This window comes from Meyerozyma guilliermondii, genomic scaffold, assembly GCF_000149425.1.
Source record: "Meyerozyma guilliermondii ATCC 6260 scaffold_6 genomic scaffold, whole genome shotgun sequence".
Taxonomy (NCBI): domain Eukaryota; kingdom Fungi; phylum Ascomycota; class Pichiomycetes; order Serinales; family Debaryomycetaceae; genus Meyerozyma; species Meyerozyma guilliermondii.
Genome location: NW_001809795.1, coordinates 833518 through 853426, shown reverse-complemented (window position 1 = coordinate 853426; position 19909 = coordinate 833518). Strand labels below are relative to the sequence as shown.

General features: G+C 42.7%; 10 protein-coding genes and 1 non-coding gene across 11 annotated transcripts, besides 1 other annotated feature; 7 read left to right on the top strand and 4 right to left on the bottom strand. All coding sequences in view use genetic code 12, as the record gives it.

Moving 5' to 3' along the window:
• Positions 1–29: 29 nt before the first annotated feature.
• On the top strand, positions 30–1400 carry PGUG_05079 (mitochondrial 37S ribosomal protein uS2m; the record flags this gene model as incomplete). Its single annotated transcript, XM_001483074.1, has 1 exon — positions 30–1400. One exon carries the CDS (start codon positions 30–32, stop codon positions 1398–1400), a length of 1371 nt encoding a protein of 456 aa, XP_001483124.2.
• Positions 1401–2075: 675 nt separating this feature from the next.
• PGUG_05078 (uncharacterized protein) lies at positions 2076–3038 on the top strand (the record flags this gene model as incomplete). Its single annotated transcript, XM_001483073.1, has 1 exon — positions 2076–3038. The coding sequence occupies one exon, from the start codon at positions 2076–2078 to the stop codon at positions 3036–3038; it is 963 nt and encodes a 320-aa protein (XP_001483123.2).
• A 923-nt stretch (positions 3039–3961) lies between these two features.
• On the bottom strand, positions 3962–5203 carry LAG1 (sphingosine N-acyltransferase; the record flags this gene model as incomplete). The annotated part of the gene is made up of 1 exon (XM_001483072.1): positions 3962–5203. The coding sequence occupies one exon, from the start codon at positions 5201–5203 to the stop codon at positions 3962–3964; it is 1242 nt and encodes a 413-aa protein (XP_001483122.1).
• A 96-nt stretch (positions 5204–5299) lies between these two features.
• Positions 5300–6901, top strand: HSE1 (ESCRT-0 subunit protein; the record flags this gene model as incomplete). Its single annotated transcript, XM_001483071.1, has 1 exon — positions 5300–6901. The coding sequence occupies one exon, from the start codon at positions 5300–5302 to the stop codon at positions 6899–6901; it is 1602 nt and encodes a 533-aa protein (XP_001483121.2).
• A 109-nt stretch (positions 6902–7010) lies between these two features.
• On the top strand, positions 7011–7295 carry SFT1 (Sft1p; the record flags this gene model as incomplete). The annotated part of the gene is made up of 1 exon (XM_001483070.1): positions 7011–7295. The coding sequence occupies one exon, from the start codon at positions 7011–7013 to the stop codon at positions 7293–7295; it is 285 nt and encodes a 94-aa protein (XP_001483120.2).
• Positions 7296–7303: 8 nt separating this feature from the next.
• PGUG_05074 (uncharacterized protein) lies at positions 7304–8095 on the bottom strand (the record flags this gene model as incomplete). Its single annotated transcript, XM_001483069.1, has 1 exon — positions 7304–8095. The coding sequence occupies one exon, from the start codon at positions 8093–8095 to the stop codon at positions 7304–7306; it is 792 nt and encodes a 263-aa protein (XP_001483119.2).
• Positions 8096–8264: 169 nt separating this feature from the next.
• On the bottom strand, positions 8265–13148 carry PGUG_05073 (putative ubiquitin-protein ligase; the record flags this gene model as incomplete). The annotated part of the gene is made up of 1 exon (XM_001483068.1): positions 8265–13148. One exon carries the CDS (start codon positions 13146–13148, stop codon positions 8265–8267), a length of 4884 nt encoding a protein of 1627 aa, XP_001483118.2.
• Position 10964, bottom strand, in PGUG_05073: a sequence uncertainty (Possible assembly error: High quality discrepancy detected during assembly).
• An 893-nt stretch (positions 13149–14041) lies between the features above and the next one.
• PGUG_05072 (uncharacterized protein) lies at positions 14042–15592 on the top strand (the record flags this gene model as incomplete). The annotated part of the gene is made up of 1 exon (XM_001483067.1): positions 14042–15592. One exon carries the CDS (start codon positions 14042–14044, stop codon positions 15590–15592), a length of 1551 nt encoding a protein of 516 aa, XP_001483117.1.
• Positions 15593–17370: 1778 nt separating this feature from the next.
• On the top strand, positions 17371–17452 carry PGUG_06060. Its single transcript has one exon. It is a non-coding gene; the product is annotated as a tRNA-Ser (tRNA).
• Positions 17453–17551: 99 nt separating this feature from the next.
• On the bottom strand, positions 17552–18187 carry PGUG_05071 (uncharacterized protein; the record flags this gene model as incomplete). Its single annotated transcript, XM_001483066.1, has 1 exon — positions 17552–18187. The coding sequence occupies one exon, from the start codon at positions 18185–18187 to the stop codon at positions 17552–17554; it is 636 nt and encodes a 211-aa protein (XP_001483116.2).
• Positions 18188–18407: 220 nt separating this feature from the next.
• PGUG_05070 (WD40 repeat domain-containing protein) lies at positions 18408–19907 on the top strand (the record flags this gene model as incomplete). The annotated part of the gene is made up of 1 exon (XM_001483065.1): positions 18408–19907. A coding segment is annotated over one exon (1500 nt), but the record flags the coding sequence as incomplete, so codon positions are not given.
• Between the last annotated feature and the right edge of the window lie 2 nt (positions 19908–19909).

Genomic DNA, 19909 nt, shown 5'->3' with positions numbered 1-19909 from the left:
TTGCAGACTGAATTTTGTGTGCGCAAACCATGAGCGAAAAAAATTCGAGAGGACGGTTCACTTTGAGCTTTGTCACAATGTACTCTACCAGCAGGATTGGCTCCATGCGGAGAACATTGCTTCCGCGGTCTACAGTCTTCCGCTGTCAGCGAGCCTCGCTTTCTGTGGTAGCTGAAGAAGAGGTACAAATAAATCAACGTGAGTTAAGGGAACGCGCTATGATGGAAGCACTCGCAAGGGAAGAAGAAGCTACTGCCAAAGCCAAAGCTTTGCGTGAGTTAAAGGACAAAACAAAAGAACAGATATTGTTGTTAAATAAAACCCCTTCCACTCTTATGGAAGAAAGACTCAGATCTTTGCAAAATGATTTGGATAACGTCGCTGATCAAGATAAAGTCAAGCAACTTGACGAGGAGTTGGAAGAATTCATGTTCGCTAGTATGAACTTGCCATCGTCTGAAGTTCAAAACAAACCATGGTATGTACCAGGAGCTACTGCCGAAGTGGATCAATCAGGACGAGACGATAGCACACTGCGCATCCAGTCAACCACATCCAATTCTTTCACAAACGTTTATCCAAACTTAAAACCCACTCCTGATTATAGACCGTACTCGTCACAGGAGTTGTACTTGAGGCAGCTCTCTCATTTGAACCAATCGGGAAATTTGGGGTCTACTTTGAGTGACGTTTACGTTCCTAGAAATGAGGTAAAGAAACCAAACACGATTAATGACGTAACCATCGCTAGCTTATTGGCTGCAGGGTGTCACTTAGGGCATGCTAAGTCCATGTGGAGACCTTCGACCCAGCCATACATATATGGTGAGTATAAGGGTATTCACTTGATTGATCTTCAAGAAACAATAAGTGCTCTTAAAAGAGCTACTTCTGTCATGAAAGGAGTCGCCAAAAAGGGTGGTATTATTCTCTATGTGGGTACTTTAAAACATTGGGAACAGCATAGAGCATTGGAAGAGGCTGCTGAAAGAAGTAATGGATATTATGTTTCCAAGAGATGGATTCCAGGTACGATTACCAACTTTACGGAAGTATCAAAGCAAGTCGGGGGCGGTCAGCGTCAAGAAATTGATATTGCAGACGAACCCACTAACAGACAAATTGGTGAAGATGAGGCCGCAAGCGTGCTAAAGCCTGATCTCGTAGTCATCTTGAATCCAGTGGAGAACAGAAACTGCATCAACGAATGTATAAAGCTGAGGATCCCAACCATTGGTTTGTGTGACACCAACATGGAGCCTTCTCTTTTGACATATCCAATTCCATGTAACGATGACTCCACGAGAGCTTCATCGTACATGACTGGTATATTATCGACTGCAGCTGAGGAAGGTCGCGAAGAAAGGATCGCCTTTGCTCAATCGCAGCAATCCCGTTAGTTAAAATTTGCTTGTATATATATCACACAGAAATAATAGCATATCATTAGTATTGAAGTGTTCCCTGATCGCTATCGTCACCGCGTGATAGTGATAACCTTTTATCTTTGATCTCCTGGCGAAATTGTTCCTCGTGTGCTTTCTTGAATTCTAAATATTTCATGGTTTCGGCGGTTTGCTCGGGACTTATTGGCACTGGCACAGCTGTGTCTGCATCTATGATTAAATCCGTTTTACTGAGCAGCAGAGAATTTATCGATACATCTAGAGGGGTAGATATTGCCAGTTGAGTTTCGTGCGTTGCGGTTTTGGTTTCAGGAACTTGCACTCTATAGTGTTCACGCCTATAGTCTTGTAGCTCCCTGCCACTAATGGTTATCTGCATACCATATGATTCCGATAGAAGTTGGGATGGTCTGAGTGAAGAAATACCTGCATACCGATTGAGATCTTCCCTCACCACGCTTCAAATCGGATCAGAAGCTATATTTTGCAGCTCACATCAAGAGAAAATATACCCACTATGAGTTGATGGCCAGTTCTCCTCTTATTGAAATTTGGGGCCAGCATGAGAGTCATTTGCACGGTACTTCCCTGTCTAAAGACGTTATCCTCTTTGAAAGACGTGAAAGATTGGTCGGAAACAAAGGTGACTAATGGGTTGATGAAAGGGACATGAATTCGTCCTCTTTATATAAAGATAAGAATTACGTGAGCTCACGCAAGGGCTGTTTGTGTTTGTGTCCGCAGTATAAAAGACCAATTGGCTCGTTTGTACTCGCTTCTTCATATCATAAAGGTATTATCATTTCAATTTCTGAAATAAAACCCAAAAAGTACCTTAAAGATTCAATGAATTCATTCAGCATTCAACTTCAATCAATCGCCAAGCAAACTGGTCTTTGGAGCGTCCTCAGGGACCTTTGGGCCCTTCAAATAGATTTAAATCTATTTGTGCGCGAGATGACAGTCTTGGCCAAAACACTTGGGCAGTTGAATCCAGGCAGTATAGGAAGTATGGGTGTTGCAGACTACATTAGCAGGACCCTTACCAACATGATACTTGCAGTGATTTCTCCTTACGTGCATATGGCTACGTCTCCTGTTCACCATCTTTTATGCAACGCAAACTCAATTGAGAAAGTTGACATTAGACTTAGAGCTCACTTTCTTAATGCCTACTATGCTCATTTGCAAATGAAGGGAGGAAGAACTATCCGTGAGCGTTCAACTTCTTCTGTGGCTGCTTGCAATCTTGTTGTTGAGAAACTTGCTGACAATGAAGGTTCAGCTAAATCTGTTGACTGTATGGCATTAGTTCCCATTGGTTTCAAGTTCAATGGAGAGGATCGTTCCGAAAATCCTGAGGAATGGCTCATTTTACAGCGTAAATTGCGTCTGAAATGTCACAAAAAGATCCTCAGGATTGTTGAAAGTTATGCTCATTGCTCACCATCAATAGCAGCAGTTGAACACAGGTTACTTCGAATTAAGGAATTACGTGGTAATGGCTGCCCTGTACTGGCTGCAACACTAAAGCGGTCTTTATATCGCAAACTCGAAAAAGTCCTGAATCGTCTAGCAAGAAATATAGAGTCTCATGAAGACATGGTCAAGGCAGATGTCTCGAGATACTAGAAGCTTTGTTTGAGCGAGGAGGATATTTTGAAATTGTGCGAGATCTTCTCGAATTACTTGCTGAGACTTTGAAGTCTTATAAGCGGGCTAACGCACCTCATCAACCACCCGCACCATCACTCAAGCCACTTAAATCTTCGGTGAGGAGATACAAGGTTGACATACCGAAAGAGAAGAAAAAGGTTAGAGTCGCTCTCCCAAACCCAGATCCCTCCATCAAGGAATATGCCATTTACGAAACAAAAAATCCTTCAATACTCAGAAGAATGGCGAGAAGAGTGAAGCTGTTCGGGAAAAAATTAGGAAGCTCCTCGAGGTGTATTGCTAAGCGAGTTAATGACGCTGTCCGAGGTATACTTGGAGCTAGCTCCAAAGATTCCGTTAACTCTGAACCAAAACCAAAGCGTCGTGAGCATATTTGGGGTAAGCTTTTCCGGAGTCATAAGATACATTGATACCCGGAGCACTGCCTGAGTTGCAACAAAGCTGGGCCTATCATACTTGAGACCGAACTCGATGCTATCACAATGTGCTTGATCACCACATTTGTGACTGCGAGGGCTTGGACCAATATGAATGGCCGGGGCTTTTATGTCATTTGTTCCTTAAGGGAAATCAGGTAAAGCCTCCGCATCTTAATATGATTAAGGTATCTTTGTAACTTTGATATTATTATTAGGATTTAGCTAAATACTAAAAAAAATAATCTTTGCAAACAGCTAGACGACTTTATGGCTGCATTTTAACTTGAAGGGGGTAAGATGTCAGGTCCTCGTATTAAACATTTGCATTAGGGGTTAACCTAGATATTAAGTATTAAAAATTAGTGTAGTGATAGTTGTAGGCTTTTTCTCAATCGGACAAGACCATCATCGATTCGCCTAAACTTGAATTCGATGAACAACGGTTGGTGTAAATAAAGTTTATTCTTCCTTTTTGGTCTTCGCTATTTCTTCCTGGCTATCACTCTCCTCGTCTTCGTCGTCACTTCTTTCATCCTTTGCCACACCAGCAGCCACATATCTGTACATGATTCTGATGATCAAGAAGAGCCAATAAATGTTCACAATCTGTAAAGCGCCAATCAATCCAAAAACAATTGGTTGAGAAATCCAACACTTGTATTGTTGAGTGTCCCAATTTAATTCCCACTCACCAACGGTTCTGAATTCAGTCAAAACGGACCACAAGATCTTCAAGTTCACATAATGTCTCAAGTATACCCAAACAGCAACGAAAACAACCATGAAGGGGCCAGTTGTAGGAGAGTCCAAATAGTTTAATGTCTTCGAAGCTGCTAAAAAGAAATCAGACACATCCATGGTAACGAAGACTTCTATTCCCATCCAAGTAAAATGAAATCTATACGAGCACCAGATCAACGCAATTGTGATAATGTGATGCAACACAAGCTCGTAAAAGTCTTTGCGAGGCTTTTCCAATTGTAAAATGAGTACGATACATTGCTGTACCCAAAATGCTGCTTGACCCAAATAGAAAACCTTGAAATAGTAGTCATGGGTCTTATGAGGGTAGTTGGTGTAAAATGGAGTAGTTTCAAAAAACCAAAGAGGTAAACCGTGCATGATCCACAAACCAAACGGACCGGAGACACCGTAATAAAACAATGCGTAGGCTTGTTCCATGAACCTCTTCTTTTTTCCTTCTTTTTTCATTCCGGCGAAAGTTGCAAGCGGACGCAAGACAACACACATCATGAACTCACGCAAAAATATGAAAAAAATGGCGTAAAAGCCCACAAAATAAAAGTCGTTTTCACCCTTTCCATATTGATCTGTTCCAGGAATATGGTAGGCTAATACAATGCATGCGTCCAAGAAATTGTGTACTCGGGTACCTGGCCCTGACAAGAAGAAAGCACTAAAAAACACCGACAAAATGATGAAAGGAACGATCCACGTGTGCCTATATGTAAGCTCAATGAAACCCACGTACATCTTTCTCAAGATAGCCAAATCCGACTTGCTTTCTCTCGACAACTCCATTATTCTGTCGCTCGACTTTGACCGTTGCGCTTTTGAACGGTACATAGTAGCAAGAGCAGGCGAAGTATCACCTAGATTAATTTTTCCAACGGAGGATCCTCTTCTTCTCTTGTAATTGGCCGACATGCTAGGGGATAACAAGTCAGGCTCCTGAGACATTGTTGAAAATGCAGACGTTTGAAAACCGGCGCGCGAAATACAGTTGGTTGGGAAAGACCCCTATTGGGCTTCGGCTAACGCATCGAGACGCGATGTATGCAGTATAGAGCGTTACTGGGGTATGGGCTGTCTGCAGGATTTGTGATACCGAAATCGAGGGGAGCATGCGCAGGAGATCTTCCGAAATTAACTATGTTCAGCAGTGCTCCGAAACAGAACACGCACTTAGATGACTTGATTAAAAAGGCTACGGATGAAACGTTAACTTCTGATAACTGGCAATACATCTTAGATGTTTGCGATAACATACTGTCAAATCCCGAAGACGCCACCAAGGACGCCATCAAATCGGTTTCTGCTAGGCTTGCCTTAAAAGATGCTAATGTGATACTTCGTACACTTTCGTTGCTACTTGCCCTTGCAGAAAATTGTGGTTCACGTATGAAGCAAGAGATTGCGTCGAAGTCATTTTTAAATGAATCTATAATCAAACGCTTGGGCGATAAGCGTCTCCACAGAACAGTTAAGGTGAGAATTGTGGAGGTTGTTAAGCAGCTCAAGGACTCGTTTGAGGATGATCCGTCATTGAGACCCATATCAGACGCCTATAAGCTGATAAAGCATGATTACCCACAATATGTTCAATCGTCCCTGAGTTCGGGGCCAGTAAAACCAGCGAAACAAGAACGTACTAAACAACAGCGGCAACTGGAAGAAGATGACCTTCAACGGGTATTGAAGCTATCGTTGCAAGAGTACGAACGTGAACAAACAATCAAGAAAGCATACCTCAATGACAAGCCGCTTCCATCTCCTAGCGAGCAACTAGGCCAGCAAAATCTGCAAGAAGTGAATGTTGCTCCAAAGAGTAATGTGCATGGTGAATCCGAATCTACTGCCACTCAGGGCCCCTCTACTATCACCAAAGTACGTGCATTATATGACTTGATCTCTTACGAAGAGGACGAGTTATCATTTCGCAAGGGCGATATAATTAATGTTATCGAATCCGTTTACCGTGATTGGTGGCGTGGCTCTCTCCTGAATGGAAAGACTGGAATCTTTCCTTTGAATTACGTCACACCAATTGTCCCCAAGACCCAAGCTCAGTTGGAAGAAGAGAGTGCCACTGAAAGATCCTTACTTACTACGGATTTGCGAAACGTGGACAGACTTTTAGCATATTTATCCTCGAGTAATAACGAGCTCGATGAAGATGAGATTACCAAACTTTACAACTCAGTCATTCCATTGCGGCCAGTTCTTGGGAAAGTGATCGACAAGTATGCGATACGAAAGGAAGAGTTGCTTGCTTTGAATAACCAGCTAAAAACCAACGTTGCCTACTACAACGAGCTTATGGACAATCTGATACAGGTCCGAGCCGCATCACAGGTTCCGTCTAATGCATATCAGCGGGCTCCATATCCTTCCCATCTGACCGGACAACCAAATAGTCCGCCACAGCTTCAAGACCCTAGGTATAGTGAACGTTTACTGCAACAGCCTACGAGCAGTGGCTTTGGAAACGCCGAATCAGACCCAAGGTTTTCTAATACTTACCAGCGACCTGCATATGATGGTAACGTATATCCCCAGGCTCAATACGTTCTGCCTCATCCTTCTGGTAATGCAAGAAGAATTTCTAGGGGTCAGCTTCTGAATATAGAGTCATTTCCCGAGGTTCACAATATATAAAAATTTTAGTTTTAGCATTTCAATAATGAATTGGACTTTCCACGTATATCTCAAATCTTAAGGCGCGCAAGAAATAGTTCCTTCGTGAAGTGGAGTCAAGAGTAGAACAATGTACTCGGCTAGAGAGCAACAAAATAACCAACGATTTGATGAACTTGCACAAACATTACATCAATTTCGTAATACGGTAGATAATGATATACATGGTTCTATTCAACAGGAAAACCTGATGATTGATATGCTTGGAGACAACTTCAGTCAATTAATGACACTGGTAAAAAGGACCAGTGGAGACTTAAGAAACGTTATGACAAGAAACGCCAGTCTCACAAGAGTGGTTATTACAATCCTCATTGCATTCGTCGTCATTTGGACCTTATACAAGTTATTATGATATAAAGCTTACTTGTTGTTAACAACATCGGAGCCCAAACGATAATTTCCAATGGCTTTACCCCAGTTAACTTTCGATCTTGTAACAGGGAGCAATCTTCTAAGTGATTTGAACTGCTTGTGGTTCAATTCATTGAAATTTTCCACAATCTGTTTAGTTTTGTCATCTTCAAACTTATCAATCGCATTCACAATTGCGCTGGCGTCAATCAGAGTCAATTTGACTTGCTTTTCATCCTTGAAGTTCAAGCGTACGTTTCCCTCCTCATAGTAATGAATATCAATTTCAACCAGTTCCGAAAGCGTGTCGTCATGAATTACATAGTGTGAGTACCATCTGCCACTGTAAAAATTGCTCAGATTTAACCTTTGACCAACAAGAATAATATGTGTTTCCTCCTCTTTCGGTATGATTGTGAAAGCATACTTCGAAGGGTAATGATCCTCGCCGTATTTCGATAACTTTTCTTGAAGGCTGTCAAAATAATCTGGGTAAGAAATTTGGGGATCAAAGTCTTCAAAGTCGATTGCCTTCGATGATGTCACGTCAATATTAAATGCTTTCTTGTTCACATAATCAACGTATTTGCTCGAATGGTCTACCTTGTTGTAGATAGAAGCTATGTATTTGTCAGAAAAGACACCTCCTTTCGAGTTGACGAAAGTTTCAAGCGAGTCAATTACGGTCAGTTTGGCATTTCCTTCTAAAATTGAGTTCAAATCATTGCTCACTTCCTTCAACTCCACCGGTGGAGCAGTTTCCACGAGTGATGAAACTATGTCTCCCAATTTCACAACCATATTTGTACGATTTACGTTAATCCGTGATAAAAACGAGTACAATTACGTATACAGGACTATGACATACTGCTCTCTGAAGGGTTTGCTAATGGTCGTATATGGGTAAATTAATACATTCTATCTATTAGTTCCGCATAAAGCGTCAACTTCTTCACATTTGCCATATTCCTTATGATAAGTGAAATTCACCAGCACCTTCGCTTACCGCTTGAAGTAATCGGCGCTTCATGAGAGCTTCTGAGGAATACTCAGGAAGCTTAAGATAATTAGCACAGGTCATGACACTCGGTAAATAGTCATCACTTGAAAAATTATCCTCAGGCATCTTGCGGACGACAGTAAATTCCGGTTTCAATGCTTTGAAACCACCGATAGGCAACTTCGGAGAGCCAGTGATGAATTGTAGGAAAGCACGTCTCTCCTCAGAACTGAATGTAGACATGATATTGAGTAGCTGTTCAATCGCATTTGAATCTTTAGTGTATCCATGGTTTGCTTTAGTAGCACCACGCAAAGTTTGAAGAGACCAATCTTCATCGGCGCTACCAAGAAGTTCAACAATTTCGTAGGGTTGAAAAACCGTCAAAGCGTCGATGGGAAACACACTCGAAAATCCCTCCATGAAAGCTTCAAGCTGATGCTGTACGCCTTCATGAAGGGTAGCCTCAATGAGTCTCGAAATATACTCTTCTAAGTTGGACTGATCCACTGCAATGTTGGCACCATTTGGTATCAAATCGTAATCAGGATAGCCTGGTAAAGAAAAAGTCAATGAAAGATCACTAATCGTACATCCATCAAACGCTATCTCCTCTTGCGAGTCTCCCTTGGAGCGTAGGTAATGTTTGAGATGGTCAACAGAACTTGCAAGTCTAGCGTCCACCATCTTGAGGTGTGCCTCGCTATACTTCATTGCTTTCCTCTCAATTTTAGCTTGAATCATTTGCCAGAAAAAAGGGTTGAAGTTGAAGTCCACGATTCTGGAATCCAATAATGCTCGGGCGACAAACTTTCCTAACATTCCAAATAGGTAGAGAACTTTGCGACCGTTTGCATTGTTTAGCTGCTCTGAGCTCATGGGCGCTGGGAACAAGCCCTCTGAATTAGTAATGTATTCATTCTCCGCATCGCTTGGCGAATCATCCCTCCACATCTTCAATTTTTTCCTTGAGAACTCGTTTGACACTGAAGCATAAAACTCAAGAGTGGGGCCCATTCCAGAACCCACCTCACCAAAGTATTCAATTTCCAATATACCAGGCGTTGCTCCATACATGTTGAGAACTTTAATGGCGCTATGCAAGATCAGCTTACGAGAAATTCGGACTTTGTGACGAGACGGATGTCCAAGTTGAAGCCGAGTGCCCGAGCTGTTGGAATTATTGTCTTCAATATTGCGCTCGATTTTTTCTTGCCAAAGATGGATTAATCGTGAGTATCCAAAGGATGTCGATTGTAGGAAGAATAACCTGGTCTCTAGAGGGAATAGAAAGGAAAATCTCTTGACTGACTGAACGCACCAGCCTGGAAGTGTTCCACTTGCAACAACTAAAGGCTCCTCAAGTTGACGGTTCACCTTTGCAGTGAGCTTCCAGTTAACGAATTCCTCCACGGGAATTGAATTGCATGTCTTTGAATCCATTGCAAGTTGATTGATATTAAAAAGCGACTTCAAGGTGCTCAATATGTTCGATGTAACACCACAATCAAAGCTGCTTTCTTTGCAATTGTCATGAATTATTTGTAGGATGGAAGATGAGTTCTCCTCAATTTCACGCTGGACAATTCGGAATTGTATGTTATGCAAAGTTGACCAAATATTACTCGAATCGATTACTTGGTCGGGAAACTTTTGAAAGGATATGTAGATAGCTCCATATATCGTCATCTCCATCGGAACGACCTCATTGTCCACAATGAACTCAATGCTACGTTTTTGTGATTGTTCTGCTTTCAGGTGCTCTTCTTCAGCATGCTCATCATCGATAGACTCCGGTTTATTCATGATGAAATGAAACCGCAGATCAAGAAAATTTGCGATCGATCGAAAGGTCGCTATCGCGTGAACAGATATGACCATGTTGTTCAAGTGGTGCAATACTTCCTCGTTAGCGATATCTCCGTCCACAGCTGATATTTTTAGTTTTATTTGACGTGACATAGCAGAGGTGAACTTATTGTCTGCCCCAAATCCTATCGTACGGTAAGTCGAGGCCACGCTAGGGGTATTCAATTCGAATGATTCCGATCTGTTCAACGAATCTTGAAGCTTCAGGACTAAGGTTCTAATAGCGGCATCTGCGCCATGAAAAATCATTAGAAATGCCTCCTGACATTTCGCAGAATATTCAGATTCGTTGTCTGTATTTAAAAGACACATAAATTCCTCTATCAAGCCGGATGACGCTAATTCGAAGCTTGAAATGGATGGTTGGTATTCGCTTCCAATACAAAGTAGTTCCACTTGCTTCCAGAGATGATGCCAATCCTCAAGCGAAGATCGTGGGGTACTTTTCAATGTTTGAATGTTTCTTTTAACGTCTGACAAAAGACCACTTTCCACTTGTTTGATTTCGCTGAAAGTGGCTCTCTTAGATCTCAAGAATGAGTCCTCGAAAGCGACTCCGGTTTGTAAAACACTCTCAAGCACCTGCTTTAAAGGACGTGGGCTGTATTCTTTCAGTAGCTCGCGATCAATAAACTTGTTTGTATAGTCGGTGGCTATCGATGGCTTGGACAATACTACAGCTTCCAGCTCAGAGGAGCTGGTCTGTTGCTTTAAGATCAGTAGTATGGACTGTGTTTCTGACATAATGCCCTCTCTTTCAAATTCTTTTAAATATCGCATATCCGCGCCATCAACTAGTCTCTTAGCTATCAAGAAAGTTGCATGCAACAATTGGTAATTTGAAGTGGTGCTCTTATTATTCGCGGTAGCACTGAAGTTAGTGGACGACTTGTGCGGAGATGAAGACGCAGACGATTCTGTATCTTGAGGCTCAATGGAATTCTTTAAGCTGAGAAGTCGATTATTCTGGTTCGTGATGGATGCCAACAAAACTGCGAGCAGCTTAGGGTTGACTGTATCTCGCATGTCATCAACGGATAAGAAACAGACAATTCTGTAAATTATGATAAGGACCTTCTTCCTTATTTCATAGTCAACTTCAGCCTGAAACGCATTCAAGACAAGCGGCCACAATTGGTTGATGAATGTTAGCACTTCATCCTTGATAACGTTCGAGTAAAGCGAGACTCTCGCGTCATTGAGTTGTTTTCTCTCATCAAAGTCCTCAGTATAGTCCGATATGAATGCTGATTCTGCAAGTGAGTATGATATGGGAGTGAGATATCCTATCAAGTCCAAGAACTCTGAGAGTAATTCTTTGGGAGCGGACATCAACATGTCAAGTGGAAGAGAGCTGTTCGTCATGTCAGCATCAGATGTCGTATCTATAGTAGGTCGTCCATTAGACGAGAATGACATTTGACGTGCTTTGGGGGCTTCGGTCAAAGACTTCACAATTACTTGACCAATAGAACAATCGCAAAGTAAAATCTTCGAAACCTCAAGTGAAACACTGGCGAGAATGATGAGCGACTTAATCAAGGTTAAACAAGTGCCGTACTTTAAGGATACTTTCGAGCTTTCATCCGTGGAAGTAGTGGACGACTTACTTGAACTTTGTTGAATTATCTGAACCATCTGTCTAAGAAGTACAGGTTGCTTCAGAAATAATGTTTCTAATGCTTCAGGTCGCAACTTGAAGCTGAGAATGATGCGTGATATTGCTAACCAGCAATGCTCAATGACTATTGCGTCAGAGTGATTCGTTATCACATTAGTCAAGATTTCAAAGCTATCTTGTATGTTGCTGAAGTTTTTGAACGAGACGTTAGTGCAGACGTTAGAAACAATAGTAAGACTCTTTCTCTGGGCATGTGTTGTGAAAAAATCCAAGTACTGAAGGCATGCTTGGATACCTCCACTAGAAACAATTTTGTTGTGAGCTATGGGATCTCGAGATATCATTTCGAGAGTTTGCAAGGCTTGTTCCGTGAGGTCAATGTAAGTAATCTCCACCAACTTTGAGCATATTACAGGAATTGCATCGTACTTCAACGCTTCGTGGACGAAATCTTGATTAACCTCCAAAAAGTTGTACAAACAACGGCATGCTACGAGCTGTAATTCTAGCTCTTCTGCAAGAAGCGGATCACTCATAATCGTTACCAAGCTCTTAGCAAGCTTACTGGCAGGTACCATACGTTCTGCTGTTAAACCATTCATCATCAAAAGTCTCTCCGAGAGTTCGTTGAGTGTTTCCAAGATGACATAAGTGTCGTCACGCTGATTAAGATTTTCTATGAGTCCTAAGAACTCATTACTCTCTCTTCCCATACCACCAAATGCAATACCACCGCCCATGAGTCTCAGTACAACTTCTGCAAAGTCATGCAGTTCATCCTCTTCTTCCTCTCCTTCTTCATGTTCGCCTTCGTCGACATCACGTTCAGTGTTGGTGCCTGTGGCCGTATTTCCTGTACGACGTCTACCAGGACCTGTGAATGCTTCCATCGCCCGAAAAAAATCAAGGCGGGGGTTTTCGCTGCTGTCATCTCCAGTTCGACCTCTAAATCGAGCTTGAAGAAGGTTGCGAAGGAAATCGTTGGCAACAAAATTGTCGTCACCCTCTCCTTCCATTTCATGGTCATCAAAGTCATCATCATCTCTATCGATAGTCTCAACATCTTCATCTTCTTCCTGGTCTTCTTCTACATCATTTGATTCGTCTTCTTCCTCGATCTCGACTTCGCTTCCATCCGTATTGGAGTTTTCAGTATAATGATCGCCATGTGCAAAATATTGTCTTCTCCTGGCCTGCTCAGAGAGTCTTATGAGCGAGTCATCTTCTTCAATACTTTCATCCCCAAGATGCAGATCCGCCGATTCGTAAGAATCTGTCAAATTGTCTCGAATATCATCAATATCTGGTTCATCTTGGCTGCTGGACTTTTCACTCTTGGACTGTGCGCGAGTCAAATGTGCCATAATCACAGTTACAAACTTGTAAGTACGAAATGCGGTTTAAAGAACTATAATATGTATAAGCGTTATCAACCAAGATTGCCACAGACTCGCACCACTATGGCTCTCCTGCATGTACCATGGAACGTATGCAGAAGTCTTGGTCAAAATTTCTGGATTTCTGTGTGCGCGTATGCAGGTAAAAAGATCGATTCTGATTTATATGCAGTTTCGGTGCCGGTCAATTGCATTTCACATCTGGGGTCTTATCTGGAGCCTGTCATTATCCTGGTGGAGTCACGAGTTTTAGTCTAGATTTAAAGTGCGAACGACTAACTGCGAGAGATGGTTTGAAGGTGAAAATGCGATTAAAATTGTGAGCCACTGAAAGAGCAATTTAGGTACCAATGATGAATTCAGAGACTTTTGCAACTAATTGAAATTTTGCAAACAACTTCAAAAGCTAGACATAACAAGTACACAACACGCTCTCAACTATCACTCGAATTTATTAGAAAAGCAATATTATGTTGGGATGAACTATAGGAACTCCGATCGACGGACGCCAAACTTTTTATTCAATATACATGCAGACGTGGGGGATCAATTTCATTACTACCCTTTCGTGCAGCGTTTCTGTGCAGTAATTTGACTTGCTCGGGGCGCCCCCCGCAGAAATACACGCGAATGCCCCGCAGCTTGGCACTTTAAGAGTGGGGGAGTGCGGCTTGACGTGCGGCGTTTACGCTACATTCCAGGGTTTGCCGTATTTTATTGTAATGGTAGCCCCCACGATCTGGCTCCGACAATCGGCGGACTGTTCCATGTATATAAAAACCGCATGATGCCCAATTTTGCTTCCTTTTCAATTACATCTCAGCTGGCTGAGACCTTCTTTTTGTTACATCAAAATCAAAATGAGTGCTAATTCAAAAGACAAGGCAGATAAAATTGACACCTCCTATGTGGAAGATCTTGAAGAAGAAGAAGTGAAAAGGGTTGCCACGGTTGAAAATGTGGAATTGGAGAGAAATTTGGAACTTCCAGAATCGCTCCAACATATGTCGGAGGAGGAATTTGCAGCCTTCGAAAAAAAGACAAAGAGGAAGATTGACCTTCGTCTCTTGCCTATGTTGGTTCTTATTTATATTTTGAACTACTTGGACAGAAATAACATTGCGTCGGCAAGACTTGGGTACTTGGAGGAGGATCTTGGTTTGAAAGGTGCTCAATATCAAACCTGCGTTTCCATTTTGTTCGTTGGATACATCTTGATGCAAATTCCTGCCAATATGCTTTTGAACAAGATGGCTAGACCTTCACTTTTCATTACTTGTATCATGACTATTTGGGGTATAATAAGTACTTGCACCGGTGCCGTTCAAAGCTTTGGTGGTTTGTTTGCCATAAGATTTTGCTTGGGTTTCATTGAAGCTGGTTTTTTCGGGTGTGCTCTTTACTACTTATCATGCTGGTACACCAGGAAAGAATTGTCATTGAGGAATGCAATTTTGTACTCTGGTTCTCTTTTCTCAGGAGCATTGTCAGGGTTGATAGCCACGGGTATCATCGATAGAATGAACAATGTTAGGGGATTGAAAAGCTGGAGATGGTTGTTCATAATTGAAGGTGCCATTACGGTAGCCATTGTTCCACTTGCCTACTTCGTTTTACCTGACATGCCTTCCAACACAAAGTGGTTAAGTCAGGAGGAAAAGGACTTGATAATGTGGAAGTTGAGAAGAGAAGTTGGACAAGACGATTCCGATAAGGAAACCGACGAAAGTTATCTTGGTGCATTTATTTTGGCAATCAAAGATATCAAAGTATGGGGCGTAACTGGTACTTTGTCTTTCCTTGTGGCTGCTTGTGGTGTGACCAACTTCTTTCCCTCGGTGGTTCAGACATTGAATTTCAACAGGGTGACTACCTTGGGTTTAACCGTTCCTCCTTACATGTTAGCTGTGGTTGCAACATATCTTTGGGCTAGACATGCCGATAAAACAGGCGAGAGATACTGGCATGTTGTTACTCCGTTGTTCATTGCTATGGTTTCTTTTATCATTGCTGTTTCGACGCTCAACGTTGGAGCAAGATACTTTGCCATGTGTGTCATGATTCCTTCTTTGTACTGTTCGTTCACCACGATTTTGTCATGGATGTCCAATTGTGTTCCAAGACCGCCTTTAAAGAGAGCTATTGCTCTTGCATTGATGAACTGTTTGTCGAACTCAACATCCATTTGGAATGCATACCTTTATCCATCTAGTGGAGGTCCAAGATACTTGGTAGCTTTTGTGTGCAACATTGTATTCTTATTGCTAGCTATTGCTACTGCCACCATTTTGAGAATCCGCCTTCTTGCCTTGAACAAGAGAATCGAAGCAGGAACAATGAAATGGGAGCATGAGTTGGGTCATGGCAACGACGGCAGCAAGATTGCTCCAGATTTCCGTTACTTATACTAGTGCAGTTTTTTAATCAAGTCATATAATTCTTTTTTCAACGTTGCAATGTCAGCAGTGTCGTAGTCCACTTGGTGCTTGTTGAGTCCCAATTCCACAGAATTGGCTTCCGGTTCGTCTGTAGAGTCATGGTATCTTCGAACGAATATGTGTTCCAAAGAATCGTTGACAGTCAACCGTTTCGAAGGATTGTAGGTTAAAAGTCCCTCTATCAAATCAAGGCTCTGGACATCGATCACTGCTGAGGAACCTGACATAAAAGTATCGAGGATATACGAGCTTTTGGGCAATGTCTTAATATACATTCTAGCCCGTTTTGACATTGTCAATCTTTGGTCTTGTTCACTGGGCGTACCCAAAACACTAAATATCGTTGATATTTGAGACCTATAGTCCGATCCAGGGAACAATGGAGATCTCAAGAACATCTCTGCCATGATACACCCCACTGACCACATATCCACCGCAGTGGAGTATCGCGACGCAGAGAACATAATTTCAGGTGCCCGGTACCACCTGGTAGCTACGTACTCAGTCAAGGGTGACGTCCTTTTAGGATCTTCGAAACCATCAAAAGCATTGGTGGAAAGTCCAAAATCACAAATCTTGAGATCGCAATTGCTGTTCACCAATAAGTTGGCTGGCTTGAGGTCTCTATGAATAATTCCAGCACTGTGAATGTACTTGAGTCCTCGTAATATCTGGTAGGTGAAGTACTGAATGTGGTCATAAGAGAGGCTCTGGGTACGAATCACCTTGTTTAAGTCACTTTGCATGTACTCTTCTATGATGTACACCTCATGGAACAGTCCGAAGTTGGAAGGTCTCTGGAGATCAAACATGGTCACAATATTCTCATGTCCCCTTAATCCACGAAGAATCTTGATTTCCCGCAATGCTCGAATGCAGAGAAGAGGTCTAGTGAAAGGTTCAAGTTTTTTTATCGCAACTTTGGTTCCCGACGGTGAATGCACTGCAAGGCACACGGTGCCATAAGCTCCTTCGCCCAAGACCTCGGAAATTCTGAAGTCCAGGGAAATGTTATAAACCACTGTTCTTGGGCCCTTGCGCATAAGTTGAGCTTTGCTAAGTTTCTGTGGGTTGAAATGTGATATCGTCTCGATTTATAAGAAAGTACCACATTTTTTCGCAGCCGCAGAATTGCTGCAAAATTCTGAAACGTGCAGTGCGCTTGGAAAATATGAAATGGCGAAGTGGGAGGTTAGAGGAATGAGTTAAATTGGAAGGAGCCAAGTTTCAGAACCAAGCCAGTTCTTGAAAACACATGATAGGGAGATATTGTACCAAGAATACATTAATACTTGGAAACGTAAAATTACGGAATTACACAATATACCAAAATTAGGTGATGAAATTTTTTTTTCGATTTGGCCGAGAGTTGCTACAAGATTGCTAATCGTCATAGCTGATAATAAGAGAACAAGGTAACTTCACTTTAGTGCCGGTAGTCATGGCAGAAAAATACTTAATATCTACGGAGGTGATCTCATTACGAATTTTCCTGCATATGATGCCATACTGAGTCTAGTTTTGAGACCCATTTTGAGCGAGTCTGACCCGATTTTCGCAATTTTGTGAAAGTCCAGAATTTTCGTGCCAAGTAACCAATGCATAATACCTTGCAACACCCGCACACCCGCACATAAGGTACACCAAATATATTAATCATTGAATTACCATGTAAAGAAAACGTATTTTTGTAAAAGTAGACATGGCAGAGAGGTACTTAGGACTACCACCACGATCTACTAAGCAGTTATGGCAACTTGTCCGAGTGGTTAAGGAGAAAGATTAGAAATCTTTTGGGCTTTGCCCGCGCAGGTTCGAATCCTGCAGTTGTCGTTATTTTTTTGCATCTTGTATTGGGCACCTACTACTTATATACTGACACTTGTGCTGCCCTTGAGTAGCCTCTACATTTCTCATGCTCATATATGTTCATTAATGGTAAAAATCTGGTCTCGCCGTATTGAGCCCGTACTCCGATAAAGCACTGCTCAAGTCTTCCATGGTCAACACAATCTTGCCCTGCAGGTTTCCAGCACTACTTGTAGACGGCTGCAGCGCCTGTGGCACAGAATCTCCATCCACAGAGCCGCCTGCCGCACCTGCTCCGGTCAACAGCTGCTGGTTGGCAAATTGCTGCCCTTGAAGTAATTGCTTCGCTCGAATCTGCGGGTTAGACGAATTGTACACCGACGACGAACTGCGGATCCGCAGGTATTCGTATGCATCCTGAGCGATGTCCAGGACAAATTTCTGTGTGGCGAGAGCAAGGAGTCGTTTAATTCGAATATCAGATGTTTCAAATCCATTTTTTGAAAGGTAGTACTCGGTGACAGCGTCAGGAATAATAGGAGCAAACTCACCTTCCATCATCTCAAGCACCTCCTGGAGTGTTTTGTCTTTTCTTGAGAGCTGCGGAAGCTCTTGTGGTTGTTCTTTTCGTTGTTCTTGGGCGCCATTGGAGTCTTTTCCATCACCACCTTCGCCGCCATTGCTGGCACCATATTCTGGATTCATGCTTGGCTCGGGCATATCGATATCATCGTTAAATTCGTCATCTACGTCACTCATGGTTGCTGCTTTGCGAGCTGGAGTGTCGGCTTCAGTTGTTGGTGAGAAAGATAACTTCGCTGCGAATTCGAATTCGCGAAAACCTCAAAAGAACTCTACAACAGTACAATCTTTATGAAGAAGCCCATCCAGTCACTGAGCCGTATATAGCATTCCATTGTTTCCAACTATATCACAGCTATAACCCCGGCTAATAATTGAACCATCAACAATATCTAATATGGACCCGTTTTCGTCTTTGACTTTCGGCAGATCGCTTTCAGTGCGAGTTGACGGTGCCATTGGCGCCATGACACTTTCTCCCAACGGCCGTGATGCAGTCCTTGCTGGTCGTAGGGGTCTCTTTATCATAGATCTCGAAGATCCCTTCACCACTCCTCGTTGGCTCCACCATATTACTTCATGGGAGGTCGCTGACGTTCAATGGTCTCCCCACCAGTCGAAGCCATCATGGTGTATATCGACCTCCAACCAAAAAGCCCTCCTTTGGGACCTCGCCAGACCATCCAACAATGCCATAGCTAACGTTCTACACCAGCACACTCGTGCAATCACCGATATTAACTTTCATCCTTATGATCCAGAACTGCTTGCAACATGTTCTATAGACACTTTTGTTCTACGATGGGACATGAGAACTCCTCGAAAACCCGTGGCCCAGTGGGCGGAATGGCGTGCTGGGGCAACTCAGGTCAAGTGGAACCATGAAAATCCATGGGAAGTAGCCTCGAGTCATGACAATGGTTTTTGTGTGTGGGACTCTCGAAAAGATGCTCTTCCCATAGTTAAGGTCCAAAACGCCCACGGGGGAAAGATCAATGGCCTAGACTTCACATTGGGAGTGAACAGCTTTGTCACTTGTAGCAATGACAAAAAGGTAAAGTTCTGGAATTTGAGCGGAGATCCACCATATGCCCCATCAGTGGTCATTACAGCTGATTACCCTATAGCCCGTGCTCGTCCTCTTCCATTCGGACGCGAGCGAGTGGTTGGACTCATGCCGCTCCGCGGAGGCGACAATTCTGTCCACATAGTCAACTACGATACCTCATTTCACTCGAGCATAGATACTGGTACTACTCAGTATATTCAAGCAGATCCCGCATATTCGTTTAAGGGACATACTGCGCCAATCAAGGACTTTTTATGGAGAACTAGACATGAAAACTACAATGGCTTCACATCAAGTAATCGCTGGAAGGACTATCAGCTTGTTACCTGGGGACAGGATTACGACCTCAAGTTGTGGCCTAAAGATGACGAACTTTACACAGCTGCAAATTACAACCCTACTCACCAGCGCATCATTGGAACAATTGCAGAAGAAGAAGATTCACCTCTCGACCAGAGTTCCAAAAGATCGCTGTCACCTCTGGCTTCGTCTCCTGGAGAAGAAAAGCCTAATCCGCATCAAAAGGCATTATTGTCGTACGACACATTCTGCGTGGAGCCGCCTGTATCTCTTCAAGACTTGATAAAGAAAAATAATGGTGATAAGCTTTCTGCACTTACACTTTTTGAACTATCAAAGCGCAATCTTAACAATACGTCCAAGTCTACTCTTGCAACTAACAATCTAGACTGGATATCAGGTGTCCGAATGGGCCATGCGGGCCATGGTACAAATCGTGAAAGAGACGGAAGTCCTTTGAATCTTGGAGAAGAAGTGAGTATTGTTGGACACAAGTTCCCGAAAGTGCGATTCGAAAAAATATCCGTTCT